The sequence below is a fragment of the Bos grunniens genome, chromosome 2, assembly GCF_055505025.1.
Source record: "Bos grunniens cultivar Pamir isolate PY7600 chromosome 2, Bosgru_T2T1.0, whole genome shotgun sequence".
Classification (NCBI taxonomy): domain Eukaryota; kingdom Metazoa; phylum Chordata; class Mammalia; order Artiodactyla; family Bovidae; genus Bos; species Bos grunniens.
Window position 1 is genome coordinate 3,519,737 of NC_141166.1, and position 26,485 is coordinate 3,546,221.

Consider the following 26,485-nt stretch of genomic DNA (forward strand, 5'->3'; position numbering starts at 1 on the left):
CCTTTATATCTCAATGCTTCCTGATGGCAGAGATCACAGAGCTATCAGTAGAGCAGGGGGACCCCAGAATCCTGGAGAGCCACAGAGAAGTGGCCCCTTGGTCAGAATTAATCGCAAGACGGATACAATCTGTGCCAGGAGCTGGGGACTCACTGAAGAGGTTCAGCTTCTTATCAGCCTGCAGGGCTTCTTCTCTGGTGAAGGGGAAGTCGAACCAGCGTGAGCGACTGAGGTTAAGCTGCATGGTTCTGCCGAAGATCTCAATGTACGACGGGGCCCGCTCAATTGCCTGGGTCCCAATCTGGATGCGCATGCCTGTCATCACCATGGTGCTGTTGTTGTTACTGATCTCAATGGTGAAGCCACCGGGCTGGAGGGGGGAGAGGCGCACATGGCAAAATGAACACAAGCTCTGAAGGGCCAACTTCCGGGCCTCCCTAACACAGTGACACACGTGCGACCCTACACAAGACCTTTATCCTTTAGTTCCTTGGCAATGACTCCCTTGCTTCCAAGGACGGGAAACACAGGCAGGGAGGAGACCCTTCCATTTCAGGCTCCTTTTCTCCCCGGCATTAACCGCCTCCTGAGCCCTGTGCACAGTAACCCTGCTGGTAACATGGGAGCAGGACCCCTTCTGCATGGAGCTGAGAGTATCTGTTTATTCTGGGATCGTTAGACTAGAGTCAAGGGTTAGTGACTGTGAGTCTCGCACCCTGACAGGAGATGTTTTCCTCAAACCCTACTGCTCGCGAGCCCTGCCTCCCAGGGGCTGCACCCAGGGCTGTGCAGCCGGGCCTCACCTTGGTGTTGGCCACATACATGCCAGTGGAATTCAGCCGGTGCTTTATCTGCTGCGCGTTGTACACCTGCAGGAGGTCATTCCCACCGAACTCCACGTCGCTCAGCTGCTGGTTGTGCTCGAAGAAGTCGATGGGGAAGGCCACCTGGCTGGAGGTGCGGGCTGCTGTGGAGGGCAGTGCCGGGGGCCAGAGAGCACCATCATTAGTGCGGCCCCACCAACTCTGCCCGAGCTCACACACGTGCGTCCCAACCTTAGGCCAACTCGGGATTACACAGTTGGCATCACTATGATGCCTACACATGGTCAGCGGCCCAACAGTCACCACCCGCAACCACAACACGACCCTGCAGGGCAAAGAGATCTGGGGTCAGGATCCGGAACACTCACTCACAACAGGCTCTCTCAGAGCTGGCTTATCCAAAATAAACAAGAGAAACTATTTCTTTATAAAGGATGAGCTGCACAATTTTCTAAAACACAGGCTCTAGAACAGACTCCAGGGAGTGGGAAGAACGCTGTAACGATCTTTTCGCTCAGACCTAAATTCAAGCGTTCACTCCTGGAAGAGTCCTGCTTCACCACTCAGGAGCAAGACTCCCAGCTCGGACACCTATGACGGCTTCCGCACGGCGTGCGTACGTGCTCAGTCTCTTCAGTCGCGTCTCTCAGTCTCTTCACTCTGCGACCCTGTGGACTCTAGCCCGCCAGGCTCTGTCCATGGGATTTTTCTGGCAAGAGTACTGGAGTGGGTTGCCATGCCCTCCCCTCCAGGGGATCTTCTCAATCCAGGGATCGAACTGATGTCTCCTGCACTGCAGGTGGATTCTTAAGCTGAGCCACCAGGGAAGACCTGGCTTCCACACTACTTGGTGAGAATGAACCAACTGAAGGATCTACTCCTCCGCCAGTTCCGTCCTGCCCGCTGCATCAAGTAAGCCACTTTCCCTAAACCCAGAGAAAACTATCTGAAACCAGATCCAAGAGAGCATCCTTTCCTGGGCACCTAGGAACTGCTGTCTGCAGAGGAGCGCCAACAAATGCTCGCCTGCACAGAAAGGGGGCGGCTGCAGGAGCCTCGACGCTGCTTCTGGGGAGCTAGCCGGCACCAGCTCTACCTTTATGAGCCACACAAGCAAGGCAGTCCCCGTTTCTTTCTTCTGTCATGCCACAAGGCATCTGCGATCTGAGCCGACCAGAGACTGAACTCACGCCCCCTGCCCTGGAAGTGCAGACCCTTAGCACTGAAGAAGGCCCAGCCCCACTGCTCACAGGTACCATGACCATCTGCCCCGAGTCCCCTCCCCGGGCACGACTCGGCGGCGGCAGGGCCTTACTGATGGTGGCTGTCTTGCGCTTGCGGACGGGCTTCATGATGCTGATGACGCTGCTGGGCTGCAGGGAGGGCTGCAGCCAGTAGGAGGTGTTCTCCACGTTGGCCATGTAGATGCGCAGGCTGCCGTCCTCACACAGCAGGATCATCGTCGTCCGCTGCTGCTCGTTGCAGGCCGTGTGCCTGATGGCCACCATGTCCTGGATCTAGGAGGCGGGGACAGGCCGTGTTAGTTCCCACACCTACGGAACAAAGTTCCCAAGACCTACACAGACGAGGCAGAGAAGCCACTGGCTTCACGGTCAACGGGGGGAGTGCAAAAGGCTGGCAAAGAATAGGCGTCTAGGAGCAGATTCTTCTATAGGTCTCTTGTCAGGAGAGCTGGGGAAAGGACGGAATATACAAATACAAAACAGGGCAGGGTCACGGTCTACTCAAGCGATGGGGGAACAAGGCACTCACCTTTGCTTTGGCAGGAAGAGTCTTAATCTCCTGGATGAGAAAAGTGTCTGGTTTCACCATCACCACCAGGGGCACGCCTGTAGTCTGCTGGACACAGCACACCAGGCCAGGGTGGTTCATCACCTCAGACCACTGACACAGAGCGGGAGGCGCCTTGCTACCACCGTTGGGACTGCGGACGACAGAAGTGGCCGGGCAGGGTGTCACTCACCATCTAACAGCTCTTTTGTTAGTAGTGAAGGACACCCTCACTACCTACTGGACTCTCAGAGAAATATACCCACCCGAGGACTCAAATTACCCAGGAGCCCCAGTTTTAGTCTGAGCCACATGCAGTCTCACACACAATGCATGCCCCAGCGGGAGTCCTGGTTCAGGCTCTCCCCTGTCTGAGGGGATCGGTGGCCCTGTGGGCCTAAGGCTAACAAGTGCACAGGCCCACGGAGGTGCCAAAGGCTGACAACCCATTGTCCTTCTAAGAATTTCCAAGCACATCAAGCTATGAATGAATGGCATCCATTTTATTTCACCCCAAACCGGCTGATTCACAAAGTAGACAGCGGAGAGGAAGTGCTGTGATGGCTTTTCGGTGGCAGAAAAGAAAAAGAGGGGAAGCAACCGTGAACCTCCTCTGCCTCCCCCTTAAATAGAACACCCTCCACCTCACATACCCCCTTAAATAGAACACCCTCCACCTCACATACCCCTATCTTCTGGGAGCCTGATGGCAGCCCCCGCTTCCCCAAACTGCCACCGTGCCCGTGCTCTGACGTCACGTTCTATTTACTGATCAACCCCCACCCCAACCCCAACCAGAAGGGAAACTTCAAGGGCAGCAGGAATGTCCGGGAGAAAACTCTCTCATCAAATTAAAATCGCATTTGCTACCTTGAGTACAGCTTTTCCTTCTGAGTGACAGTGGCCCCCACAAACTACCTCCAGCAGCTGGGGGGGACAAACCATGCAGACTGGCCAACCCAGCGACGCCGGATGCTGCCCAGTTTAGAGATCATAGGCAGGGAGGGGAGAGTCCCCGGGAAGGGCGAGCTCCCCTGTTGAACACGGGGCGCTGTGGAAGTTCAAGGGTAAGTGCTGAGGCCCACCTTTTGATGTTGATGGAGAAGAGCTGCAACACCTCCAGAGTCGTCCTGCTGACCGTGGCCGCAAACGACCTGCCTTGGCAGTAGCTGAAGAACAGCATCTGCAACACGTGCGAGTAGTAGACGGACACGCCGCCGCCTGCCACCTGGCTGTTACTGTCCTGTCACAACAGACACAACACTCGCGTTAAGTCCTCGGGCCGCCTGGGCGCTGGCGCTCACCGCGGCCGGCCATTCATTTTGTTTGTTTTTAATGTATTCGGGTGCTTTGCTTGATTTCCGGCTGCGCTGGGTCCTCAACGATACATGCAGGCTTCCTCTAACTGTGAACACGGGCTGCTCTCTAGCTGCAGTGTGAGGTCTCGCTGCAAACCACAGGCTCTGGACACTCGGGCTTCAGTAGCTGCAGCGGCAGGCTCAGTACTGCGGCTCGTGGGCTTGGCGCCCCCACGGCGTGTGAATCTTTCCAGACGGGGATCAAACCCACGCCCCCTGCACAGGCAGGTGGATTCTCAACCACTGGACCACCAGGACGCCCCTGGTCATTCACTCTAGACCGTAATTAAGGGCTCTCATTCTCTAAGCGTGAGACCCCCGTGGTAAATCCTAAAAACACTATGAGAATAAAGGAGCGTCAAGTCTAACCCTTAAGAACTAGAGCTTTGCGGTCACGTAGAAGTTAAAGGAGAGACACTAAGAGAGCCGCTGGCTGATGAGCCCCGGCCCGGGGGGAAGCGGCGCCGCGTGCCCTAACCTTCAGGTCCTCGTGGTTGACTTCCAGCACGTTGGTGACATAGAAGGGCCCCTGCTGGGCACTGCTGGCCTCCTCCATGAGCTGCGTATAGATGTACCCCGCCGAGGACATTATAACAATGATGTTCTTCCCCTCCTCGTTGAAGAGGAAGGTAACGTCTCTTATCTTTGAGCTAGGCAGGAGAAAGTAGAAGGCTGGACTCAAGGCATCCACCGACAGGTCATAAACCTGCGAGAGAAGAGAGGTCAGATGAGGGAGGTCAACCTCAGCCCCAGGCCCACACGCTCCCGATGCGTGCAGGGAGCGGCAGGGCTGAGGGAGGGCGCTCCTCCACTCAGCACACGCCCGTCAGTGCTAGGCGCTGAGCACACAAAGATAAACAAGGTCTCTCTCCACTCTCTCTCAAGGAATGAGCAGAGGAGACACAGAAACAAACGCTATACTGAGAACAGCAATGAAGAGCGGTGTGCTGAGTACAGCAGAGACTGAACCAGGATCAATTCTCTATTACCTATACACGCACAGCTCCTGCTCAGCAACAGGACAGAAAGTAACGAAACATTAGGATTTTTAAATTTTTCATGTCTAAAAGAAGCTGGCACACGTAATGGAGACCATGCATTCTGAATTTAAAAGCAAAACCACTGTAAGACCAGACAATCAAAGAGCTGTACCTATACCTTGACAAAGTCTGCGGTGACGATCGCTAACTCGGTCTGTGAACCAGGTAACCACACGGCTTTGATGATGAAGTTCCCTGTGGCCAACTGGGGGTGCAAAACCAAGTGATCCGAAACAGAGCCTGAGCTACTGAAGGTCAGCACGTGGCAGTCCTGGACATGGGTGGAGGAACAGAATGGTTAAAAGGCGATCTGGAAAGTAGGCTAACTCACTTCAGAGTCTGACACTGCCTTTTCTTCCCCGGCATTCCCCGCCTCCAGACAGTACTCAGACTGTCGAGTAACACATTCAGCTGTCAACACACAAAGCTTATTTCCAATAGAAGAGAAATCTGGATGACGTGGAAGAAATTCAAGAGACTTCTTTCGTGTTCCCAATGGCTTTTAAGTTCCAATCTCAACAATGAGTAAGAGAAAGTGGAGCTAAGAACAGGAGAGAAGGTCACAGTGACCTATAGCTCAACAGAACCAAACTGGATCAGGATTACCTTCAGCCCACAAACGGCCAGGTAGTCCTCTTTGCAAGGATTCCCTGTGAGGCTCAGCACAGTGAAGGGCACCGGGGCAGAAGCCAGGCGGGTCAGAGTCAGCTTCCTTTTGCTGGAATCTGCTTGCTTCAGGAGAGCTGAGAGCTGGAGGACAGTGATCTGCCAGGGAATAATTACCGATTTATTCTCAACCCTCTTCCTCTCAGAGAACACCAGCAGTTAACAAAAGCTCCTTCACTAGAGCTACTGATCTGGAGGCTGTTTTTGTGAGCAAGTCTCTTCAAAAACCCAAGACCAGTATCAGCCTCTATTTTCTCTGGCTTAAAGAATGGCATGCCTTCATTTCTTCTTTCTAGAGGTGACCAAAGAAGCCAACTCCATAGTCTGTCCATAAGACACTCAACGGTCCCGTATACTACTGTCCCTTCTTGTTTTTCTACGAAAATGTTTTTGAAAGTCTGTTAGAGCTACTTTTATCTCTAGTTTCTTTTTCACTTAATGTAAAGATAAAACAAATGAAGATGCTGGAAAACAGAACAGCTTAAGACACTCTAACTTCTCCTGTTCTATAAAATTCCATAAACTTCCTTGGGTCTTCAGGAGGGCTGGGAGCGCAGGGAAGAACTAAATAAGGACCACTGAGCCCTCCTAGGAAGACTCTCCTCTCTCCACTGTGTCCTCCAGTGTGGCTAACCTGAGAAAGACTGCAAGCCACACTGTCCTAGGAAACCTCCAGTCCGTACCTTGCCTAGGGGTTTGACTCACAGAGTGGGAATTGACTCTTTAGTCTCTGTTCCAGTCATACTAGTTCTGAGTCTAATAAAGTAACTCAGGGTTCTAGCAGAAAAGCTTGTTGAGATCTGTCCCTGAAGCTTTGCTAGAATTCAGAAAAACAGACGTTTTCCTGGCGGGCCAATCTGAGTGTTGTCCCCTATGTGTTCTGCTCGGCACCTCAGACAAGCACGATCTCAAACGAGAGGGAGGGGACTGGAGGACCCACCTTGCCTTTCTCGTGGCTGACAGCCAAGTGCTGGCGGCGCCCGTGAGGGGAGGAGAGCACACACATAGCCACCCTCCTGAGCACGTGGGCGCTAATCAGCTGGCGAATGGTCTGACCCTGGTCTCCGCTGTAATTCATCCGAACGTTCTCAAAGGCACCTTCCTGGGAGCCTAACGTGGGAACCTGGCAAAGACGGACGCAGAGAGAGTAGGCAGTAGTAAGGCAAAATAGACCAAGTGGATTCATACACACACTGTTCATATGACTGAAATAATGTGCAATTTACTCACTAAAGAGCAATAGTTTCCGATTCCTAATCCATGGAGAGTTAATTCATCAAAATTACCGTCAGTGCAATAAGAACAATGCAGTAAGTGCTGCACAGAACTAAATTAACGTGAGTGCTGGGTTTTTTTAAGTGTTAACAAGCGCCTCTGTCTTTCTTTTTAGGCCAAGCCACACAGTTTGTGGGATCTCAGTTCCCCAACCGGGGATGGAACCCAGGCCCTCAACAGGGAAAGCACTGAACCCTCACCACTGGACCACCACGAATTCCAAAATGCCCTTTAAAAAATAAAATGATAATGATGATAGTGTTTTTTTTCATTGATTTACCCCAATAAAATTAAAAGTCAGCAACCTTATGGATCACCAACACCATCCCAATATTTTTCTAGCTTCATCTTTAATATCTGCAAGTCTAAAACCACTGCTCTAAAACTGTGACTGATTTTTAGGGGAGGGAGGTTGGCCACTGCAGAATCTTAGCTCCCTGACCAGGGATTAAACGCAGGCCCCCTGCAGTGGAAGCAGAGTCCGACTGACTGGAACCTAGGGAATTCCCAACGGTGACCGATTTTCGGTAAAACGTCGGAATATCTGTGTGTCTGTCTGTGTGTGCTACCAAGTGCCCGTGAGCAGTCACCCTGTGAGATCCATCCGTGCACCTCACTCATTGTTATACTATCCTTCCAGAAGTGCGCGAGTTTCCTTTCTGCTTTAACGCTGGCTGCCCTGGATCTTCTCTGCCACACACAGGCTTTCTCCAGTTGTGAACAGGGGCTACTTCCCGCTGCGGCACTCGGGCTTCTCACCACAGGGCTTCTCCTGTTCTAGACCATGGGCTCTAGGCTTGCGGGCTTTGGTAATTGCAGCACATGGGCTTAGTTGCTCCCACATGGGGGATGGCAGTTCCCAGACCAGAGATCAAAGCCACGTTCACTGCCTTGGCAGGCGGGTTCTCACTCACTGGTCCACCAGAGAAGTCCTACCGTTTGATTTTACACAGCTGCTTGAGAGGCTGAGCAGACCACCCCAGGAGTCCTACAGTCAGTGCCGGGCAGCAGGCGTACAGTGGACAACGACTTAGAATTCAGCACCCACGTCACAGCAAGAACTAAAGGAAGACACCTAACAGGCTCCAAGCCCAAGAGGACAGCATTACTTCTGCATGCAATGTCAATCTCGAGGGAGAAGACACAACAAGGAGGTCTTCTATTTTACATACAGAAGACATTCCTAGCTATTAAAACTGCCCCCAAACGTCACTCCTCACCCACAGGGGTTCACAGATTTACGTGAACTGAAAAGGAGACTTATTCGCTGTTGGTCCAAGTGACCTCCGATTCCCTCCGTGAGAAGACGTACCCCACATGCTGTTTTTCACATTGGATGTCACAGGTTCTTACAGTCTAGGCTCTGAACGCCCACAGGTGACTTTCTAAGGATGCATCTTGGAGCATCGAGCGCCTCTGGCTTCCCAGCGGATGTGCTGGCTCCCGCGTGCCCCTGGCCCCAACGCTGACCACTCACCATCAGCTGGTCCGTCATCTCGACCGCCTTGTCCACTGTGTGCAGCTCCCGGAGGGCCTGCTGGGCCCGGCTGCTACTCCCCACTGCGGACGCCTGCTGGAAGTTGGTCTGAATGGCATCCATGAGGAAACTGAGCATGTCTAACACGAGAGGAGCGAAGGAGAAATTGGCCTGAGAAAAATCCAAATACACAAGTGAAAAAAAAAGAAAAAGAACGGGTCACACTCATCATCATGTTGCCAGTAGCGACCTACAGAACCCAGGACCCGGCTTCCTCACTGCAAGTGTGTGTTCCAGCCCTCACTTCACTCTGTCCGAGCGCTGGATTTGGTTCCAGTCAGCATGCGACTGGGTCACTACACCAGGGGCCCCCTGCTGGTGAGCACTGTTTCCACACACCCACCGCGCAGTGAGACATCCAGAGCGCGTCCAGGCATGCACCCCTCGGGAGGCTGAGACGACCCCCACCCAACAACCCACCCACCGCTTTCTGTGCCCTGTGCTGCAGATGAGGGGCCTGCACCAAGAACGTTTGCCCCGGGGCATCACACAACTAAAACCCACCTTCACACAAAGCCCCAAACACTCCTCAGCCACACACTCCCTATGACGCAGGGATGGACCACACACACGCCTGCTATTCACGTGCTGGACATCAGCAACCTTGGAGGACAAAGCCACCACTGGTGGGGCAGGAAGGAGGGCGCCGTGCCAGGCTCCACGCTCTGCTCCCACGCTGTGCGCCGCCGGAGCCCACCCAGCTCTGCGGCTCCTCCACCAGGGCCCACCTGGTTCTGCAGCTCCTCCCACCAGGGCCCACCTGGTTCTGCAGCTCCTCCCGGCAGCCCTCCACAGTGCGGCACAGGCTGCTCTTCTTGGGCTTCTCTTCGTCAGCAACCTTTCCGTCACTGATGGTGACCTTGGCCTTGTCCGCCGGGGAGGTGCTGGTGTGGCGCACGAGACTCTCTGAAACCCTGGGTTCAGTCTGAAATGCTGACTCCTTCATGGTGGAGCTCATGCCACTGCTGGGAGTTCGCTTCACCAAAGCCTAGGGACAGGAAATGTCACAGGCCCCCACTTTCTTGTCACAAGCGCAGATGAAATACTGCCTAAGATCTCAGAGGAAAAATCTGACTCAAAGGGGAGACTGGCTAACCATTTAAAGAATATCCAAAAGCCTGAATTCTAATCTTTGTGGTATTCACCTAATAGCTAACACTTCACCCACTCATAACGACAGGTCTTAAAATTGGGGTAGGGGTAAGGTCTTTGAAAAAACTGCAAGATCTCTAAGGATACTGCAAGTTCCAGTTCTAAGTGAAGTGTTTAGGCCATGACTATGCAACTGATCATTGACAGAATCAGAACTTGGTCCTTGACCCAGGACACCATGAGGGTGACGTGGGAAGTTCCCAGTTTGGCTTACACATCTGTATCCCTAACAAGTCACCCTTTAGAGCCAAGAGAATGTCCTAATCTCTCACCAAACAGCTGCCATCTTCTTTGGCTCCACAGTCACAGAAGAAAGATCCATACTTGGCGTAGGAAATCTCATGATCCTTGTGGCACACCTTGGCACATACCGTGCACACGCCCACCCCATCGACCATTTTGCAAGTGTGACAGTGGTACCTGGAAAGAATAAGAGCCAGGCAGTGAGTCCGGAAGTCCCCAACACCAACCTGGAAAGCCCCACCAAAAAGGAAAAACTCCTCTTACCAATGCTGGTTCATGAATTCTTTCTGAGTGATGGTAAAAGTGCAGAGTTTATTGCAAAGGGAATCTTCATCCTTCAAAGATAACAAATTTTTTTAAATCAGAAATACATCCTTCCACACAGGCACCCACAAAAACACACTCTATGGAAAATAAACCACTGACTTCATAAATGAATAGGAGAAACCTATTCCAGTTGGAGAGAGCTTGCAGGCTATAAATGTGATGTAATTTCAGATAAGACCTTAAGGTTTTGTGGCTAAGAAAAAAAATAAACCTTACGCTTTCTCTACAACACAGCTCACACCATCCCCCTGAAAAACTCTCGTCTCTGAAACTCCATTTTGGATGCAACAGCCAGTTGGAACTGCAGGACACGTGCCTCCAGATGGGAGAAGGCCCAGGCTTATTTAAGGGTCCTTCCTCTAGGAGGTAGAGTCCTACCACTTGTTCTGCAGGCCTGGAGAATCAGCCTGGCATTAATCATGAAAGCTATGAATAAGCAACAAGGACTGGGCAAAGTCCTGAAGCTCACAGGAGCTAAAAAAGAAGGCCAAAGGCCTGTTAACGTGAGCTCTGCAAGTGGCGGTCAGCCATGACTGTGGTGGTGACCTCACTTACTGAATCCTCGGCCTGGGAGTCTTCCTCTTCCACCGCCAGCTCCTCCACCCAGTCAGAGTCCACCTCGATCGCCCGCTCTTCCCCATCCACAGACAGGTGACTCGGGCCTTGCCCGTTACTCTGGCTCAGGGCATTGGTGACATCAGCCAAGTAAGACATAATATGGCAGGTGCACTCTAGGACCATCACGTGCTATAAAGAAGACCACCACACCATGAAAGGTCAGTTCTCCACATTCCATTATCATGCAAATTGTGTTTTCTCACGCTTTTTCCGATAAAGCTCAAGATCAAAGGAACAGCACAAAAAGCAGAGAAGAAAAATAACATGTTTTAATTATCTATTTCCTTAGCTCTTCGCACTACAACAGCAAGTGGCTGGCCAATAAACTGCACGGGGACTTCCCTGGGGGCCAGTGGTTTAGGATTCAGCACTTCCAATGCAAAGGATGCAGGTCTGATCTCTGGTCAGGGAACTAAGAGTCTATATGCTGCATGGGGTAACCAAAAAATTTAAAAACTTTAAAAATTAAAGAAACTGTACTGAATCAGTATGATTCATCCTTTAAGCACAAAGACAACTCTTTAAAAAATCATAAAATAGGGCTTCCCTGGTGGTTCAGTGGTAAAGAATCCACCTGCCAACACAACAGACGTGGGTTTCATCCCTGATCCAGGAAGATCCCACAAGCCACGGGGCAATGAAGCCCATGGGCCACAACTACTGAGCCTGCGCTCTAGAGCCTGGGAGCTGCAGTTACTGAAGCGCTCGAGCCCTGGGGCCCAGGTTCCACAACAAGAGAGCCCAACGGTACTAGAGCGCAGCCCCTGCTCGCAGTGACGAGAGAACGCCCAAGCAGCTACAAGGGCCCAGCACAGCTAAATAAATGTATATATATTTAAAAACCTTAGAAAATGAAGTACAATGTAAACCAGGAAAATAAAGTTGAGATAGACACAAAAATCACTCAAGAAAAAACTAGACTGATACAGAGAACAGAGTGGTGGTACCAGAGGCAGGGGGTAGGAGGGTGATTCAGTGAAGTGGGTGATGTGAGTCAAAAGATACAAACTTCCAGTTATAAAATAAGTAAGCCATGGAGATGAAATGTCAAGCATGGTGACCAGAGTTAATACTAATGTATGCACATCTGAAAGTCGCCAAGAGAGCAGGTCTTACAAGTCCTCATTATAAGAAAAAAAATTTAACTATGTATGGTGATGGATATTAATTAGACTGTGATCATTTTGCAATATAGACAAATGTCAGATCACTATGCTGTAAACCTGAAACTAATATCTGTGTCAATTATACCTCAAGAAAAAAGATAAAAAGATTGTATTAAAGTATGAGTAACCTCTCATTGGCTTTTTTCCCTGCCATAATCATTTTTTTAACCATTAGTGAAAAACATTTAAATTAGCGACAATGACAGGCTCGCAGGTTGGGTAGAGGGAGAAAATGTTCAAATGCAAGATTTCTGCCAGTTGCCACCCTTTTTCTCAGCACAGTGGCCTGAACCTCCAAATAACATAAACGATTCTAGCATCTGGACTGGCGCTGAGGAAGTAAACGGGAACCTGTGTCTGACACTCAGAGCACACAATCCCAATGCAGGAGCAGCAGACAATTTCCCAGAGAATACCAATAGCTAAACACAGCAGTAATTCACTGTTTTCAGAAGGATTCTGTTGGATGTCTGTTTCGCAGAACATTTCCTCCAGACCACTTCTTGCCCCCAGGAAGAGGCCTGTGGGCGTGCACTTGGTGATGACACGCTTCGAGGTCTTTGAGATCCTAGGCCTTTCCCTCTGCAGGGGAGCCAGGGACAGAAACCAACAGGAAAGGCACTTCCCTCCACCCGGCCACAAAGACAGGACCCATCGCTCCCCTCACTCTCCTTACCTTTCCGTGCATTACATTGGCATTCAGTTTTTCAACCACATTCTTCTGTGACAGATATTTCTTGCTGTCAAATAAAAAAGGGGGGGGATGGGACACAAAATCATCTAAGGAACCAAAGAAGGGAAGCATTTCCATGTATCTTGCATCAATTTGTAGACAAAGTGAACAAAAGGCATTCTTTGGAAATTATGTGGGTCATCAGCGATTAGGGGGTTCTGTTCCTATCAGAGATAGTTGGTACACTTTCCCAAGACTTGTCCTAGGAATAATGAACAAGAAACTCTACTAATAAAAGAGTAGAGATTAAATCCAAACTGAACTTGAACTGACTGAATCTACAGTGAATAATCCCAATAAAAAGACAGAGCTTCAAGTTTCTTTTAAACTTACTCTGAGCTACAAAAAAATAGCCTGCAATTAATTATCCCCCTTAAGAGCAATGGTGTAAACTACAGATGCGATCCTCCCATTTCATCCTCTTACCATCTACTCAGCCAGTCCACAGCAGCATTATGAAGCTGAAGATGGCCAGCACCTTGACCTGCACCGGCCAGGGTGGCCATGACAACCATGAGTTCAGGGAAACCGGTCCCATCACCGTTGGCCAGCATCTCTGTTGCCATGGGGATCAAGGTGCCCAAAAGCACAGCACACACACCTTCCCCAACTTGACTGGTAGAAAAGAAACATCACACTGGTAAATATTCAGTAAGAATCAGCAGTATTAAATTTGTAAGAATTTAGAATTTCTAAGAGGCGTTTAAAATTAAACATTAAATGCATGATCACACACACTAAGCCAAGTTGTGCACTTGGACTACTAGACCATAAAACGATCACACGTGTTACAACTGACAGACGAAGCCACTGCAAAAGTTTTTTCAGGGGAAAAATCAAGGAGATATGCTAGATTCCTTAAGCCTACTGAGAGAGAGCTACGGGATCGCTGCAAATGCTTCAGGACTGAGGCTGAAGGAAACACAGCTGCAAACGCTCTTGCCCTGTTGCTGGGGCTGTCGGAACGCGTGATATGAACACAGGTGCTCTACCTGTTTTCCCGAACAATGTAGGTGGTCAGCAACTGCAGCAGCTGCCTGTTCTCTTGGATCACGTCCAGCTGATCGGAATCTTTGGGGGGTGATGCAGTCATGCGGGTGAGCCATGCCTGGAGACGCGCCGGCTCCACGCAAGCCAGCTGGGCCAGGGAGCCGCAGAGATGCAGGAGGCTTGGGTTAGGGCTCTTCTCAGCTGGGGACAGAGCGAGAGGCGACGGTCAGTGAAGGAGGGCGAGGGGAGGCAAGAGGCCCAGACCATGAGCCAGGGAAGGGGGAAAGGCTCCAAGCAAGCCTTCGACTTCCTTCCAAACTTTCTCTGAGGAATTCTCTCCACTTGTTAGCATTCCTCTGCTGTAGTTACACTCGGGGAGAAGATAGGCACAGTCATTAACTGGACATCAAAGTTCCCCTAAGAAGATTATTAAAAGCTGTCACTCACTCAGCTGGAAGAGTTTGGTGAAGAATTTCAAAACTCGGTTACAGAATTTAGCAGAGAGGTTCTCATTGGCTGTTGCCATCATGATCTGCACGAGTTCTCCACTGAAAGGCAGGAGGGGAAAAAAATCAAAGAATCATGTTAAGTGTCACATAAAAAGCATCCTTTTCTATTTCCTCACAATCTCATCCCCTCTAGGAGAACTGATCACTTGTGAGTCAACAATGCCAGTGAATCAAAAACAACCCCCTTCACCAATAACCTCAAGGCGCCAGCAGTTAACCAGTCCTCCTGGAAGTACAAACATCTAAGCAAGCTTTTGTATTTCCTGAGAGAACAACCAGGTCAACACAGTCCTTGCTTCTGGAAGGCATTCAGAAATCCGCACTGAGGAGAACGCAACATAGCTCACCTGTCAGAGAAAAAGTCCTCCATAGCTTTCCGAGCCTGGCTGCTTTCCAGTTGCTTTTCCAAATACTGGAGACATTCCTCTAAGATGGATTCATCAAGTCCACTGAAAATCCAAAAGAAAAATCAACTATAGAAACAAGGGCTGTTTCGAAGTCCTAATACTACCTTTAACAATTCAGAAGTCTACGGCTTTCCCTGGTGGCTTAGTGATAAAGAACCTGCCTGCCGATGCAGGGGACACGGGTTCAATCCCTGGTCCGGGAAGACCCCACCTGCCATGGGACAACTCAGCCCATGAGCAACAACCATTGAGCTTGTGCTGTGGAGCCCAGCAGGTGCGACTCCTAAGCCCACAGGCCGCAAGTGCTGAAGCCCGAGCACCCTGGATCCTATGCCCCAACAGGAGAAGCCGCCACACGGAGGAGCCCACGCACCACAAGCAGGGAGCAGCCCTGACCCCGCAACCAGAGAAGTCCACGCAGCGGTGAAGACCCAGCAGAGCCGAAAATACAGTTTTAAAATGTATTTTTAAAAACCCAATTTTAAACTATTAAAAAAAAGTCCTAAGTCTATTTACGGCTACACCTTGAGGGCAATATTTAGTTTTGTTTTGTCAAAGCTTGGCATAAACCCTGGCATACAGTTCAGTTCAGTTCAGTCGCTCAGTCGTGTCCAATTCTTTGCGACCCCATGAACCGCAGCACGCCAGGCCTCCCTGTCCATCACCAACTCCCGGAGTTCACTCAAACTCAGGTCCATCGAGTAGGTGATGGCATCCAGCCATCTCATCCTCTGTCGTCCCCTTCTCCTCCTGCCCCCAATCCCTCCCAGCATCAGAGTCTTTTCCAATGAGTCAACTCTTCGCATGAGGTGGCCAAAGTACTGGAGTTTCAGCTTTAGCATCATTCCTTCCAAAGAAATCCCAGGGCTGATCTCCTTCAGAATGGACTGGTTGGATCTCCTTGCAGTCCAAGGGATTCTCAAGGGTCTTCTCCAACACCACAGTTCAAAAGCATCAATTCTTCGGCGCTCAGCCTTCTTCATAGTCCAACTCTCACATCCATACATGACTACTGGAAAAACCATAGCCTTGACTAGACGGACCTTTGTTGACAAAGTAGTCTCTGCTTTTGAATATGCTATCTAGGTTGGTCATAACTTTCCTTCCAAGGAGTAAGCATACAGCAGGTGCTAAATAAATGAGGAATTAAAACTGCAATAAAACAAAAAATTCCTAAAATCTAAAATAAGTGATGTAGTCAGTAGCTAAGAGTTCAAAGAAGCAGAGCTGTTATCTCAAACTATCAGGAAGAGGAGGGGAAAGGAGGGGAGGACTGGAGGTAGAGAGAGGGCGTAAAGGAAGTGCGACGTGCAGGCATGCTACGTCACTTTTCTCTGCGAGCCCATGGGCTGCAGCCCGCTGGGCTCCTCTGTCCAGGGGATTCTCCAGGCAAGAGCACTGGAGTGGGTTGCCATGTCCTCCTCCAGGGGATCTTCCTGACCCAGGGATCGAATCCACGTCTCCTGCCTTGGCAGGCGGGGAGGGGTGACAAAAGAGAAGTGGGGAGAGAGGAAAAAAAACAGTCCCTCACGAAAACCTGGACTGCTGGACAAGAAAAAGGCGGGAAATCACAATTCCTGGCACCCTTCATCTTTATAGTTCTCAGTGGGATAAAACTAACTTACTCAACTGCTCTTTTAAGACTCGCCTACATCAACATGGCCAGCATGGTCAAACAACGCAATGAGATCACCTTTACGCCACAGAACACCTATCTCACACGCACAGTCACAAAAATGTTAGAAACTGCATCAAGCTCCTTTGCAGACAGTACCACATCCAGGACAGCACACTCATCCCTAAGAATGAATCACAGAAGAGGATTCCAAACAAGTCTTCCTATGTGTCCTCAAGAATGCAAGACGCACACAAGCACAGAACTTTCTGTTAAAAAGCACAACAGGGACCTCGCTGGTGGCCCCGGGTTAAGGAGGCACCTGCCAACGCAGGGGGCACGTGCTCAGTCCCTGGTCTGGGCACTAAGGTCCCACATCCCTCGGGCCAACTAAGCCTGAGAGACACAGCTCCTGAAATCCCCGCGCTCCACAGCGAGACGTCACCGCAACAGAAGTCCTCACACCAAAGCCCATGCGCAGCAGCGAAGACCCAGTGCAACCAGCAGAACCAGAATTAAATTTTTAAAAAGGCACAATCGTAGGCTGTTAATGAATGAGAGAGAAGCAAGTGCTGGTGTATCTCACTGAGAGCAGCAGGCGGTCACAGGAAGCGGACGCTGCTCCCCAGGCGGGCTCACCTATTGGGATCCGCGTGGTTGGCCAGAATGTTGTAGCAGCCAGTGATGAGCTTCTCATACACACGAGCCAAGAACTCATCGGACTCCGCGGGGCCCAGGACACGCTCCAGGGAGTTGCTACTGATCTCAGCCACACTCTCAGTGCTCGACTCCAGAAGAAGGGGGAGCAGTGTCCGGATTACCTGTGGCGGGTTCATCTCATCGGACCAACTTCAGCAAAGAAAACAGAATCAAATCAGTGAATATACTCCTCTGAACAGCTGCAAGGGGAGGAGAGGGCAAGCCAATCATGTATTGGGAAGGGCTTTTTTCCTTGGACAGTTGTTTTTCAAACAGGCACAGTCATGCAACTTCATGGTCTCCTTTCTCATCACTGTATCAGAAGTTAAAATCATTTCCATTTGCAAAATCAACTTATTAAAATGTTAAATTAATTACATAAGATGTATTCTGTAATATTCAGAAAAGAAAATTTACTGCAACCTAAGCTAGTAACCCTCTAAGACAACCTTTCTAGAAGAACTGGCAGGAATCTGGATCACTTTTAAGGCAATGAGATACAGGACTTTACTCGTGATCTATGTACCGGAAGCCTGCCCTAGTCCCCACGGCGGCAGTATCTAAGTTCCACATGAACCTGGAGAAGCATGACTTCAAATACGTCATCGTCATGTGGAAACTTAAACCCAGAGCACCTCCACGTCACAATATGATTTAAAGCCAGCGTGCTTTTTCTGAAACACACTACACATAAAGAGGGGGAGGTCCTCTGGAGCCCTCCACATCTACGTTCAAAACCCTTCCACGGAGACACTCACTCTCTAAAGCCCAGGCGCTCTCTGCTGCAGAAGCAGGCACAAGCAGCACTATCCTGCAGTTAACGTAACTCTCACCGTCTTCCTGCGGCTATGACAGAGCACAGGCCTGGAGAGCATGCAGGGCTATGCAGCTGGTACTCACACGATAAGGTCTCCAGTCAGCCTGACCAGGGAGAGGAGCGTGTGCTTCAGGGACGCAGCCAGGGGCAGACTCTGGCCACAGAGCGTCCCCAGGTGGGCAGCCTGCACAGCACTGATGTAGCTCTCGGAAGGGACGGTGTCATTGGCGAAGGCGTTGCGCTGCAAGGAGGCAAAGCAGACATAAATGGAGAGACCACCCGTCTCCAGATGCTTACACGAGCAAAGAGAAAATCCAAGGCCCCACTGGGGTTCATAGACTAGGACTCTATTCAGTATACACTGAGTCACCCCGGGAAGGAGAGTGGAGTGGAGTGAAGGAAGCAGTTAGCAAATTTTAGTTAGTACAAGTTGAGTTAAAATCTTAAACCACTGGCGGCTCAGCGGCTTAGTGTCCGCCTCGCGGTACAGCGCACACTGGTTCGACCCCTAGTCCAGGAGGGCCCCACACGCCCTGGAGCAGCTCGGCCCGTGCGGTGCCACTACTGAGCCTGTGCTCGAGGGCCTGGGAACCCCAGCTCCTGAGGCCCGCGTGCCCTAGAGCCCGCTCCATCACTCCATCAAAGTGACCGCAATGAGGAGCCTGCGCGCCGCAACAAAGGGCCGTCCCCCTCGCTGCAACTAGAGGGAAGCCCACACAGCAAGGGGCAGCTGACACGGCCACAAGGAGATAAGGTCTTTTAAACAGAAAAGTTAAAGTTGAGCTAAAATTTAGTTACTACAAAGTTTAAGACACCCAATACCACTTTTCAAATAATTAGGATATATTATATTTAATATTAAAACTATGCTTGTTTGCCTCTAATAACTGGGAAAGATCAGGATTTCACAATGTATCTGGTTCCCCATTACAAATATCTTAATTACCCTTGCACTACAGCTCCGGGTGATGTAAATAGAGGTCACAATTACAAAGCAAGGATAATAAGATTATAACACTTGTTTTTCCCAAGAACTGTAATAAGACAATAATCTGTTAACAGAGGTTAACCTGAGGGCAGCACACAGGAAGATCAAGGGAACTGACAGAAGACACAACAGTCTTCTGAAAGCCTAGAGAACTTAAATGCTACCCCATAAAATGATGACAGAAGGAGCAGGTTCTTGACATATAACCTAAAAGGGAAAGGAAACAGTTAACATTTACTGACAATTCACGTGCCAGAGAATGTGCTAGGCACTTTATATTTAATATCCTTGATCTTCACCTCCCAGTATTTAACAGATGAAGAACCTGAAGGTCCTAGCAGTTGACCCTCGAATACCACAGGGGTTGGGGTGTTGACCATCCATGCAGTCGAAAATCCATGTATAACGTTACAGTCAGCCCTCCATACGTGCAGTTCCACATCCGTGGATTCAACCAACCACAGATCATTTAGTACTGCAGCCCAGACTTAGTGAAAACAATAGTGTGTAAATGGGCACATGCCGTTCACAGCCCTGTACTGCTCAAGACTCCACTGTAATAAAGTGGTTATCCTATAACACAATAACATACTTCTTATTCTTGGCAAAATGATCACGAGTAGCATTTGGGTAATTCAAGGACTTGACTACGGGTTCAGCCACAGCAAATACTGCAGCAGGTTAAGATCTCCTGGCAGCCAGTTAAGCCTAAAGAATACGAACAGAACACAGAAACCAGACAGGGCTCCGAAGTTCTACTCCCGGGCAGACGGACACTCACCCAGGACCCAATGTTGGGAAACTCGTTGGTGCTGATGTTGTTCCAGGATTCACACACAGTCTGAACTGATGATGGTAGATTCTGAACCAGCGTTGGACCTGGAGGCAACAGAAAGGACAAGGAATCACCACGAGAGAGAGACAGAGAACACCACACAGCATTTTAAAAGCCAACCCCAATGCAGAGAGAAACACACTACAGCCCAGGTTGTCAAAATAATTAGTAAGAGAGCTTAGAAGCATATTTGAATAGCGGCACCATGTCCAAGAAACTACTAACTGCTTAACAACTAACGATCTCAATTATAAGATTTTCACTCCCCATCATATTCACTTTCTAACCTTGCGAGTAAAGAAGACAACTGAAAAAAGATGCAAAGGGACAGCAAGTCACTGCAAGTCACTATTCAACATCTAGACCCTCTACGGACAGGCAGCACTTCCATCTCTTTTCTCCGAAACAGATATTGAGGGCAGGGAACATTAATGCACATCAAGAACAGTAGTCAACGAAGTAATGAAATTAAATTTCTACAAGTGAGACTATTTGAACATTAAAAGGGTACTTAAACCGTGAAATGCAGGAATATACAAATGCCTGTACATTTTAAAGGATAACTATTACACTTAACGCCAATCCTGCTCAAGTCCTTCTGATTTCCCATCCCAAATTTCTACCAGACCATTCCTAACACAAGGAAGAAGTTTTCCCAAGCGTGAAGCAGTAGCTCAATAGTCTTCCTAATCTCTATAAATGGAAAGGAGAACAAAGATCTTTCCAACAGTCAAAGAGCTTAACACCTTGGAACCAACTAATCTTGGCTTGGATTCCAGCTCTGCCACTTGCAAAATGTAGGATATGGGCAAATAACCTAAGTCTCAGTTTCCTAATGAGTAATGGAGGATGATGATAAAACTCACCTCACAGGATCACTGCAAAGATCAGCACAGATAAACCTATGTCAGTGCTCGACACACAGGAAGATCCCAATAAATGGTAGATGCAGTAAACAGGCAGCAAGGGAGAAACAGCACTACCAGCCACAGCGGTCTGCAGTCTTATCCAGAAGCTCGCTCACTTACCCAGAGTGTTCGCCTTGCACCTACTAGAGCCAATGGCCAAAACAGCAGCAAAGCCGTGCAGCTTCTCCTGGGAAGGCTTTTCAGTGGATCCCTCCTCATTAAAGTTCTGTAGCAAATAGGCTCTGGAGGAAAAAAGAAGGAACTATGTCAAAGCTGAAGGAACCTAGTGACATTCTGGTTAGGAAAAAAAAGCAACCCCAGGCAAATGGAAGACCTGCAGCTCCGTTTCCTGATCCTCTAAGTGCAGCTGCCAGTGCCTGCCCCTTTGGGTCTCCTAAGAATGCCAAAGGGTAATTACTTCCCAAAGAACATGCCATCCTTGGAAATGCTCACAAAACATTATCTACCCTACTTGTCCTGGCCTCAGGCACTGTACATATCACAGGCTCTGAGAAGTATTATTTTTTCTTAAACAAACAAACAACACTTCCCAAAGTTATCTGCCCGGGAACGTGTAATATCAGGAATGGGCCGATTACAGCCTAGACACTCTCAAAGGGCAGTGACTCACAGCGTTGCTAACTGCTGAACCCACCACGCCCGAAAACCTAACTGGCCCATAGTGCGCACTCATTGCTGCTACTCAAGTTTACTGCTCACATCCGTCCAAAAATTTTGCCTCAAGCAACAGTCTTCTGTCTACTGCAAGGCATTCACACTAAAAGACACGTTAAGTTTTACAATGATCCAAGTCCCTTTCAGCAACAACGTCCCATAAAACAGGAACTGAAGAGTGAAATCCTCCAGGGACCAGAAAAAGTAAGCGAGCGAAAAGGGGCCGGGTCAGAACAGCAAAGGAGAAGGAGCCAGTCCTCAGCGGCGGTGCGCTCCGTCACACGGGAGACAGGCAGTTTTGCCAGTCCTTCCAACGGAAGAAAAGCCAGACGTCTTGTGAACGGAGAATAAACTACCGATTCTTATGCACTGAAAGTGAATTCTAAAATATTTAAACACTATGCAAAACAAACAAAGGAAGTCCACAGGGTGTGCAATTTGCAATGTTTATTATAGAAGGACTGGGTTTCAAAATACTCTCTAACTCATTAAGAAAAGGTTTTTCTCAGGATTTCAAAGTCCCTGGTGGTCTAGTGGTTAAGAATCTGCCTGGCGATGCAAGAGACGAGGGTTTGATCCCTGGTCAGGGAACTAAGACCCCACGTGGCAAAGGGCAACTAAGCCCTGCACCACAACCAGAGAGCCCACACGCTGCAAGTGGGGAGCCCACAGGCTGCAGCAAAAGACCCCCCATGACACAGGACGACCCCGAGGGCTGCAACTAAGACCCGACCCGACCCAGCCAAACAGATAAATAGTAAGAAAATGTCTTCTCTGCCTATGTCCCGTGAGGTTTAAAGAGCTTCACCTCAGTGAATAACGGGAAGTATACTGTTTGGAAAAACTGCATTACCTCTCTGCACCATACAAGAAAAATGCTAGAAAATATTTACACAGGAAAGTAAACCACCCAAGCATTTACTTTCCCCATCTCCGACATCTCTGGGCAGATGGCCCGCCCACCTGGTGAAAGAGGCATAGGTGTCAATGAGCTGCAGCGTGGCGGGCAGCAGGTTCTTGGTGACCTCAGAGGACTTCTGCGGGTCGGTCTCGGCGGCCACCTTAGAGAAGTGCTCGTCCAGAGAGACCTGGACCTTGGAGACAGCAGCGTCCAGGGTGTAGATGGACTGCAGGCTGGGAATTTCATGCAGCTGCAAGATGGTGGTACAGTCGATGCTACAGAAGGACGAGATCTTTAAAAGATACCCAAGATCTTAGTTAGTTGTGGCAAAAAAAAAACCCGCAGCATAAGCCAAGTTCTGTCGTTACGGACCCCAAACTCACATACCTGTCGGGCAAAGTACTCCTCTACAATGTCAACGTCATATTTCACGGAGCTGCACTTGCTAGATGCCAGTTCTAGGAGAGAACCAGCATGTTCAGCCTTCATTCCCTGTTTGATAAGGTGGTCCTATTTACAGCAAGAAAAAAGTGTTCAGGAGAGCAAAACAGGCAGGGTCTGAGGCGTCCCCCTCAGCCTTAAACTTAAATTAAGTTTCCCGAATTAGACCCTGCTGACTGACTACCCTACAGCAGCAGGCTCAGCGGTACCTTTATCCAGTTGACATAGGAACTGATCCGGAGGCGGGACGACCACCGCAGGGTGTGCAGGATGTCACATTCACTCATCTCTGGCGAGTTCATGGCCAACTGGTTCATGTAAGTTTTCGATGGTGGCAAAATGCCCAGGATCCTCCACAGTATCAAGAAGTAATATTGAAGGGCACAGGCTTCCTACAAGAAGCAAAAACAGCAATCTCAGAGGCAGGAGCTTTTGGTACTGCCTCAAGATCTCCCATGGAGATCCCATGGATGGAGGAGCCTGGTAGGCTACCAGTCCATGGGGTTGCAAAGATGCGGACACCACTAAGCGACTTTACTCTTTCAAGATCTCCCTAACAATAAAAACTGATCCAAATATCAATATAATTTTTAAAGCAGAACAGGGTGCAGTCCCAATTTTCAACTGAGATTTGGCTCTTAAGTCAGCTCACTGGGTCTTCCCAGGGAATATACCCAAAGCAGAAAAGGGTAAAACACACTTTTTACATACATATAAAATCTGTCCCACATTCTGTACATTTCACAGGCCAAGAAAGCAATTCTCAGTCCCTGGCTCCCCAGTAATTTACCAAGTGACTGAAAGAGAGCAAGACACTGCCTTCAGCAGGCCCTTTCTGTGGTCTTAACTGCTGTTATGAATCCTACAGGTACGAGACACATTCATGGGGCCACTTCCAATATCATATATCAACCAGCACTCAGGAGGTACATCAGGAGATAAGAACTGAGGTGACCCTTCCTCTCAAAGTCACATTCCTCTCAATGTTAACCAAAAAGAAAAGCCAAAAAGGCTGACTAGATCCCAGAAGGAAATTCCTGGTAGACTGCTCCCCAATAGTCAGACACATGCCAAACCCTTCATAATTAGCCCAGGCTGCCATGGTCTTACCAGGGCTGTTACATTCTTGTTTTCCTTCCTCCTGACTGTATCAAGCTGGGACCCAGCTGCCAGCAGGGACGTCAATGCAGTGTACAGCTCATCATACTTGACGAGCTTGGAGAAGAGGACATCACAGGCCTAATATCAAGACAGACAATCGTTTTCTCTTATTTTGTGAAATATTTTTTCCTACTACCCATACACTACCACTTAACCTCAGGATTGACAAACAGCTCATTCCAAACAGTTATTAATGTCTCACTGCAGCTAGAGTTCCCCTCATGGACCAACTCAGCTTATGGATTATATTGTGAGCACACAAGTGCAGGCATTAGACTGAAACAACTATTTTGTCCATTAAAATAGCTGCCTGTGAAAACGCTAACACAGACAGCTTTAGAAATAATCTGTCAGAGATGTCAATTGCCAGGAAGGACATCCCCTACTGCCAAATTGGAGTCCAGCAAATAAATCTCAAAACATTTTCCTTTTAGAAAAAGCTCAAATCCTAATACAGACTAAATTCACTCCTTACAGAAAGTTACATCATTCCCTTTCCTCCTAATAGCCTGATTTTGGTGGACACCACCTAACCCACATGCAAAACGGGATTTTTAAATTCTGGGTACCACAGAATCAAGTCGGTTCAAATCATCCTCTGAGGCTTCTGGGGACAGGACACAGTAGAATCTGGGTTGCGGGACGGCATCTGAAAAGCAATGTGCTTACTGAAAGAACGGTTCCACTCTTAAGTCAAACAAGTACGAAAAGCAAAAAGACACTTTGGACCAGGGTTTCCCACGCTTGGCATGACCCACTGACACTCTGGGCCAGAGGACTCTCTGCTGAGGGGAACTACCCTCTGCACAACACGATGCTGAGCACCATCCCGGCTCCCATCCCCCGATGGCCAGCAGCGGCCTCCCAGCTGTGACAACCAAATACGTCTCCCCCAGTTGACAACTTCTGTTCCAGGAGTTAACTTCTGTTCTATGATCATCACACGAATCGACAGAACTATCATGAGACTGGTAGTCTTAAATGCTGCCTCCCCATATCAAAGGGGCCAACCACTAAGAGACCCCAGTGACGATAACTCAGTTAGGGCTTGATGAACACGTCCACCAAATACACTTTATATTTAACGACCCTCAGATGCAAGCAAACACGTGCAATGCACGTGAGAGGAGCCTTACTAAAAGCATGGACCACTGCCATGTGCGAAACACTGGGGAGAAACCACAGCTCCCGCTGTCTGAAGACCATGACCCAAAGAAACCAGCCTCTCGGTGAGAACCATGTCCCTAAGAGAAATCTGAACGCTGTCACCCAGAGTGGCAAGAATATACATACGGCACACTAGGAGCAGAGGATTCCAACTCCTCACATCTTAGATGTTTTTTTGCTTTTAAAAAAACGTGGGATATGTGAGGGTCTGTTTCCACCAAGAGTTTTGAATCCATAGGTATCTCAGACTATACCAATGACCAAAAGTTCTCAAGGATGCCCCAACCTCGAAATTCAGCCCCTCCCATGAGAATCAGGAAGTTTCTTATCGACAGTCTTCTTTCTGACCTGATGAAAAATGCTTAGACCAGTTTTCTTCTACTTCTTTGAACCCATGATAGAGAGGGGTGGTCGTCCGGCGGCTGCTGCTGTCCTGGGATCCACTTGCCCACCCAAAAGGAGGACTAAGCAGGTTATGCTGCACCTTTTAAAACACAAAGATTCAAATTAAGAAAGAGACACAGTCAACATTCTGCTTCTCACTCCAGGCATGATATCAGATTGACACAGCAAAGTCTGGGAAACTTAACCAAAATAAAATTTTAGATTTTTCTGTGACTTCTTTTGGGAAGCACCTTTTTGCCAGAGTATAAAGGGAACAGTGTGTAATGAAGCACGGTCAGAAACACTGCCTGTAATAATCCTTAAACGGCCCTCCCATTCTCATTTTGGTTCCCTGAAACAAAGCAATTTACTAATCCATAAAATGTACTGCTCGACCATCACTGAACCACTAGTAAACTAACTGAGGCCTGACACTCACAGCGCTGTGCTCGACACACGTACAGTGGGGCAGTTCAAAGAAGGACACCTGTGAACAGAACCTATGATCCAATCTCAGCAAACACAACCAATGAAATAAATGCACGTGTATCGCTTCTGGCTGAACATAAAGTGTTTAGAGAGACAAAGTCCCAGGCGTCCTCCTCAGGGTGCTTAAACACACCACAATGGACACCCGAAACCGCAAGTGAACAGGTCACTTTGGTTTGGGACGTGATAATTTGAGAATAACAAAGATCTCAGGAACAGCTGTAAAGCAAAAAGAACGTGTTCCTCTGTACCTGCTCAAATAGATACATGGGGGCTTTGGAGTACTGATGAAGCAGATAATCAAAGATCAAAAGCAGGCGAGCCAGGATGAGAGGCACAGAGCGCATCTGGGCATCCATGCTGGCACTCAGCTCCTGGGTGATCTGCACAAAGAGCGTCAGGATGTCCTGCCGGCCTTTCTCAGAGAAGTTGTGGAAAATGAGGAGCAGCAGCTGCAAGTGCTCCACGTTCAAATCCTCCGTCTCAGCGGGCACCACCCCTTGCAGGGCATTCTGCTTCATGGTCGACAAAAACCTACCACAGAGGAGAGGAGAATATGTCTGGTAGGGAAAAGTCAGAACACCCCCCAAGAGTTACAGTGTCCAGTGCCAGAAAAGGCAGATTTCTTAAACCCAGGCATGAAGAGAACAAATTAAGGGAGACAAGAAGCTACATGTAATGTGAAGATAAAAATTAAATCTTGGCTACAAAAAGGCTAGATTTGGCCACAAAAGCATTTTCAACAACCCTTCAACAACATTAACTGTGG

At 49.0% G+C, this 26,485-nt stretch overlaps 1 protein-coding gene across 7 annotated transcripts in view; it reads right to left on the reverse strand.

Moving 5' to 3' along the window:
* UBR4 (ubiquitin protein ligase E3 component n-recognin 4) overlaps positions 1–26,485 on the reverse strand; it is a 136,884-nt gene that overhangs the window by 73,653 nt on the left and 36,746 nt on the right. For all 7 annotated transcript variants that reach the window (XM_086325315.1, XM_086325310.1, XM_086325277.1 and 4 more), the window contains exons 19-48: positions 25,968–26,250; positions 25,192–25,327; positions 24,246–24,325; positions 23,626–23,754; positions 22,725–22,907; positions 22,462–22,584; positions 22,137–22,366; positions 20,619–20,740; positions 19,537–19,634; positions 17,851–18,008; positions 16,891–17,100; positions 14,577–14,678; positions 14,168–14,268; positions 13,723–13,921; positions 13,157–13,345; positions 12,674–12,737; positions 10,769–10,960; positions 10,151–10,221; positions 9,916–10,063; positions 9,252–9,479; positions 8,432–8,602; positions 6,620–6,802; positions 5,620–5,778; positions 5,132–5,284; positions 4,452–4,679; positions 3,701–3,858; positions 2,598–2,769; positions 2,140–2,341; positions 804–967; positions 154–370 (exon numbers count right to left, since the gene is read on the reverse strand). In XM_086325315.1, coding sequence (XP_086181441.1) covers positions 154–370; positions 804–967; positions 2,140–2,341; positions 2,598–2,769; positions 3,701–3,858; positions 4,452–4,679; positions 5,132–5,284; positions 5,620–5,778; positions 6,620–6,802; positions 8,432–8,602; positions 9,252–9,479; positions 9,916–10,063; positions 10,151–10,221; positions 10,769–10,960; positions 12,674–12,737; positions 13,157–13,345; positions 13,723–13,921; positions 14,168–14,268; positions 14,577–14,678; positions 16,891–17,100; positions 17,851–18,008; positions 19,537–19,634; positions 20,619–20,740; positions 22,137–22,366; positions 22,462–22,584; positions 22,725–22,907; positions 23,626–23,754; positions 24,246–24,325; positions 25,192–25,327; positions 25,968–26,250 — 4,853 coding nt within the window. The remainder of the gene's footprint in view (positions 1–153; positions 371–803; positions 968–2,139; positions 2,342–2,597; positions 2,770–3,700; positions 3,859–4,451; positions 4,680–5,131; positions 5,285–5,619; positions 5,779–6,619; positions 6,803–8,431; positions 8,603–9,251; positions 9,480–9,915; positions 10,064–10,150; positions 10,222–10,768; positions 10,961–12,673; positions 12,738–13,156; positions 13,346–13,722; positions 13,922–14,167; positions 14,269–14,576; positions 14,679–16,890; positions 17,101–17,850; positions 18,009–19,536; positions 19,635–20,618; positions 20,741–22,136; positions 22,367–22,461; positions 22,585–22,724; positions 22,908–23,625; positions 23,755–24,245; positions 24,326–25,191; positions 25,328–25,967; positions 26,251–26,485) is intronic.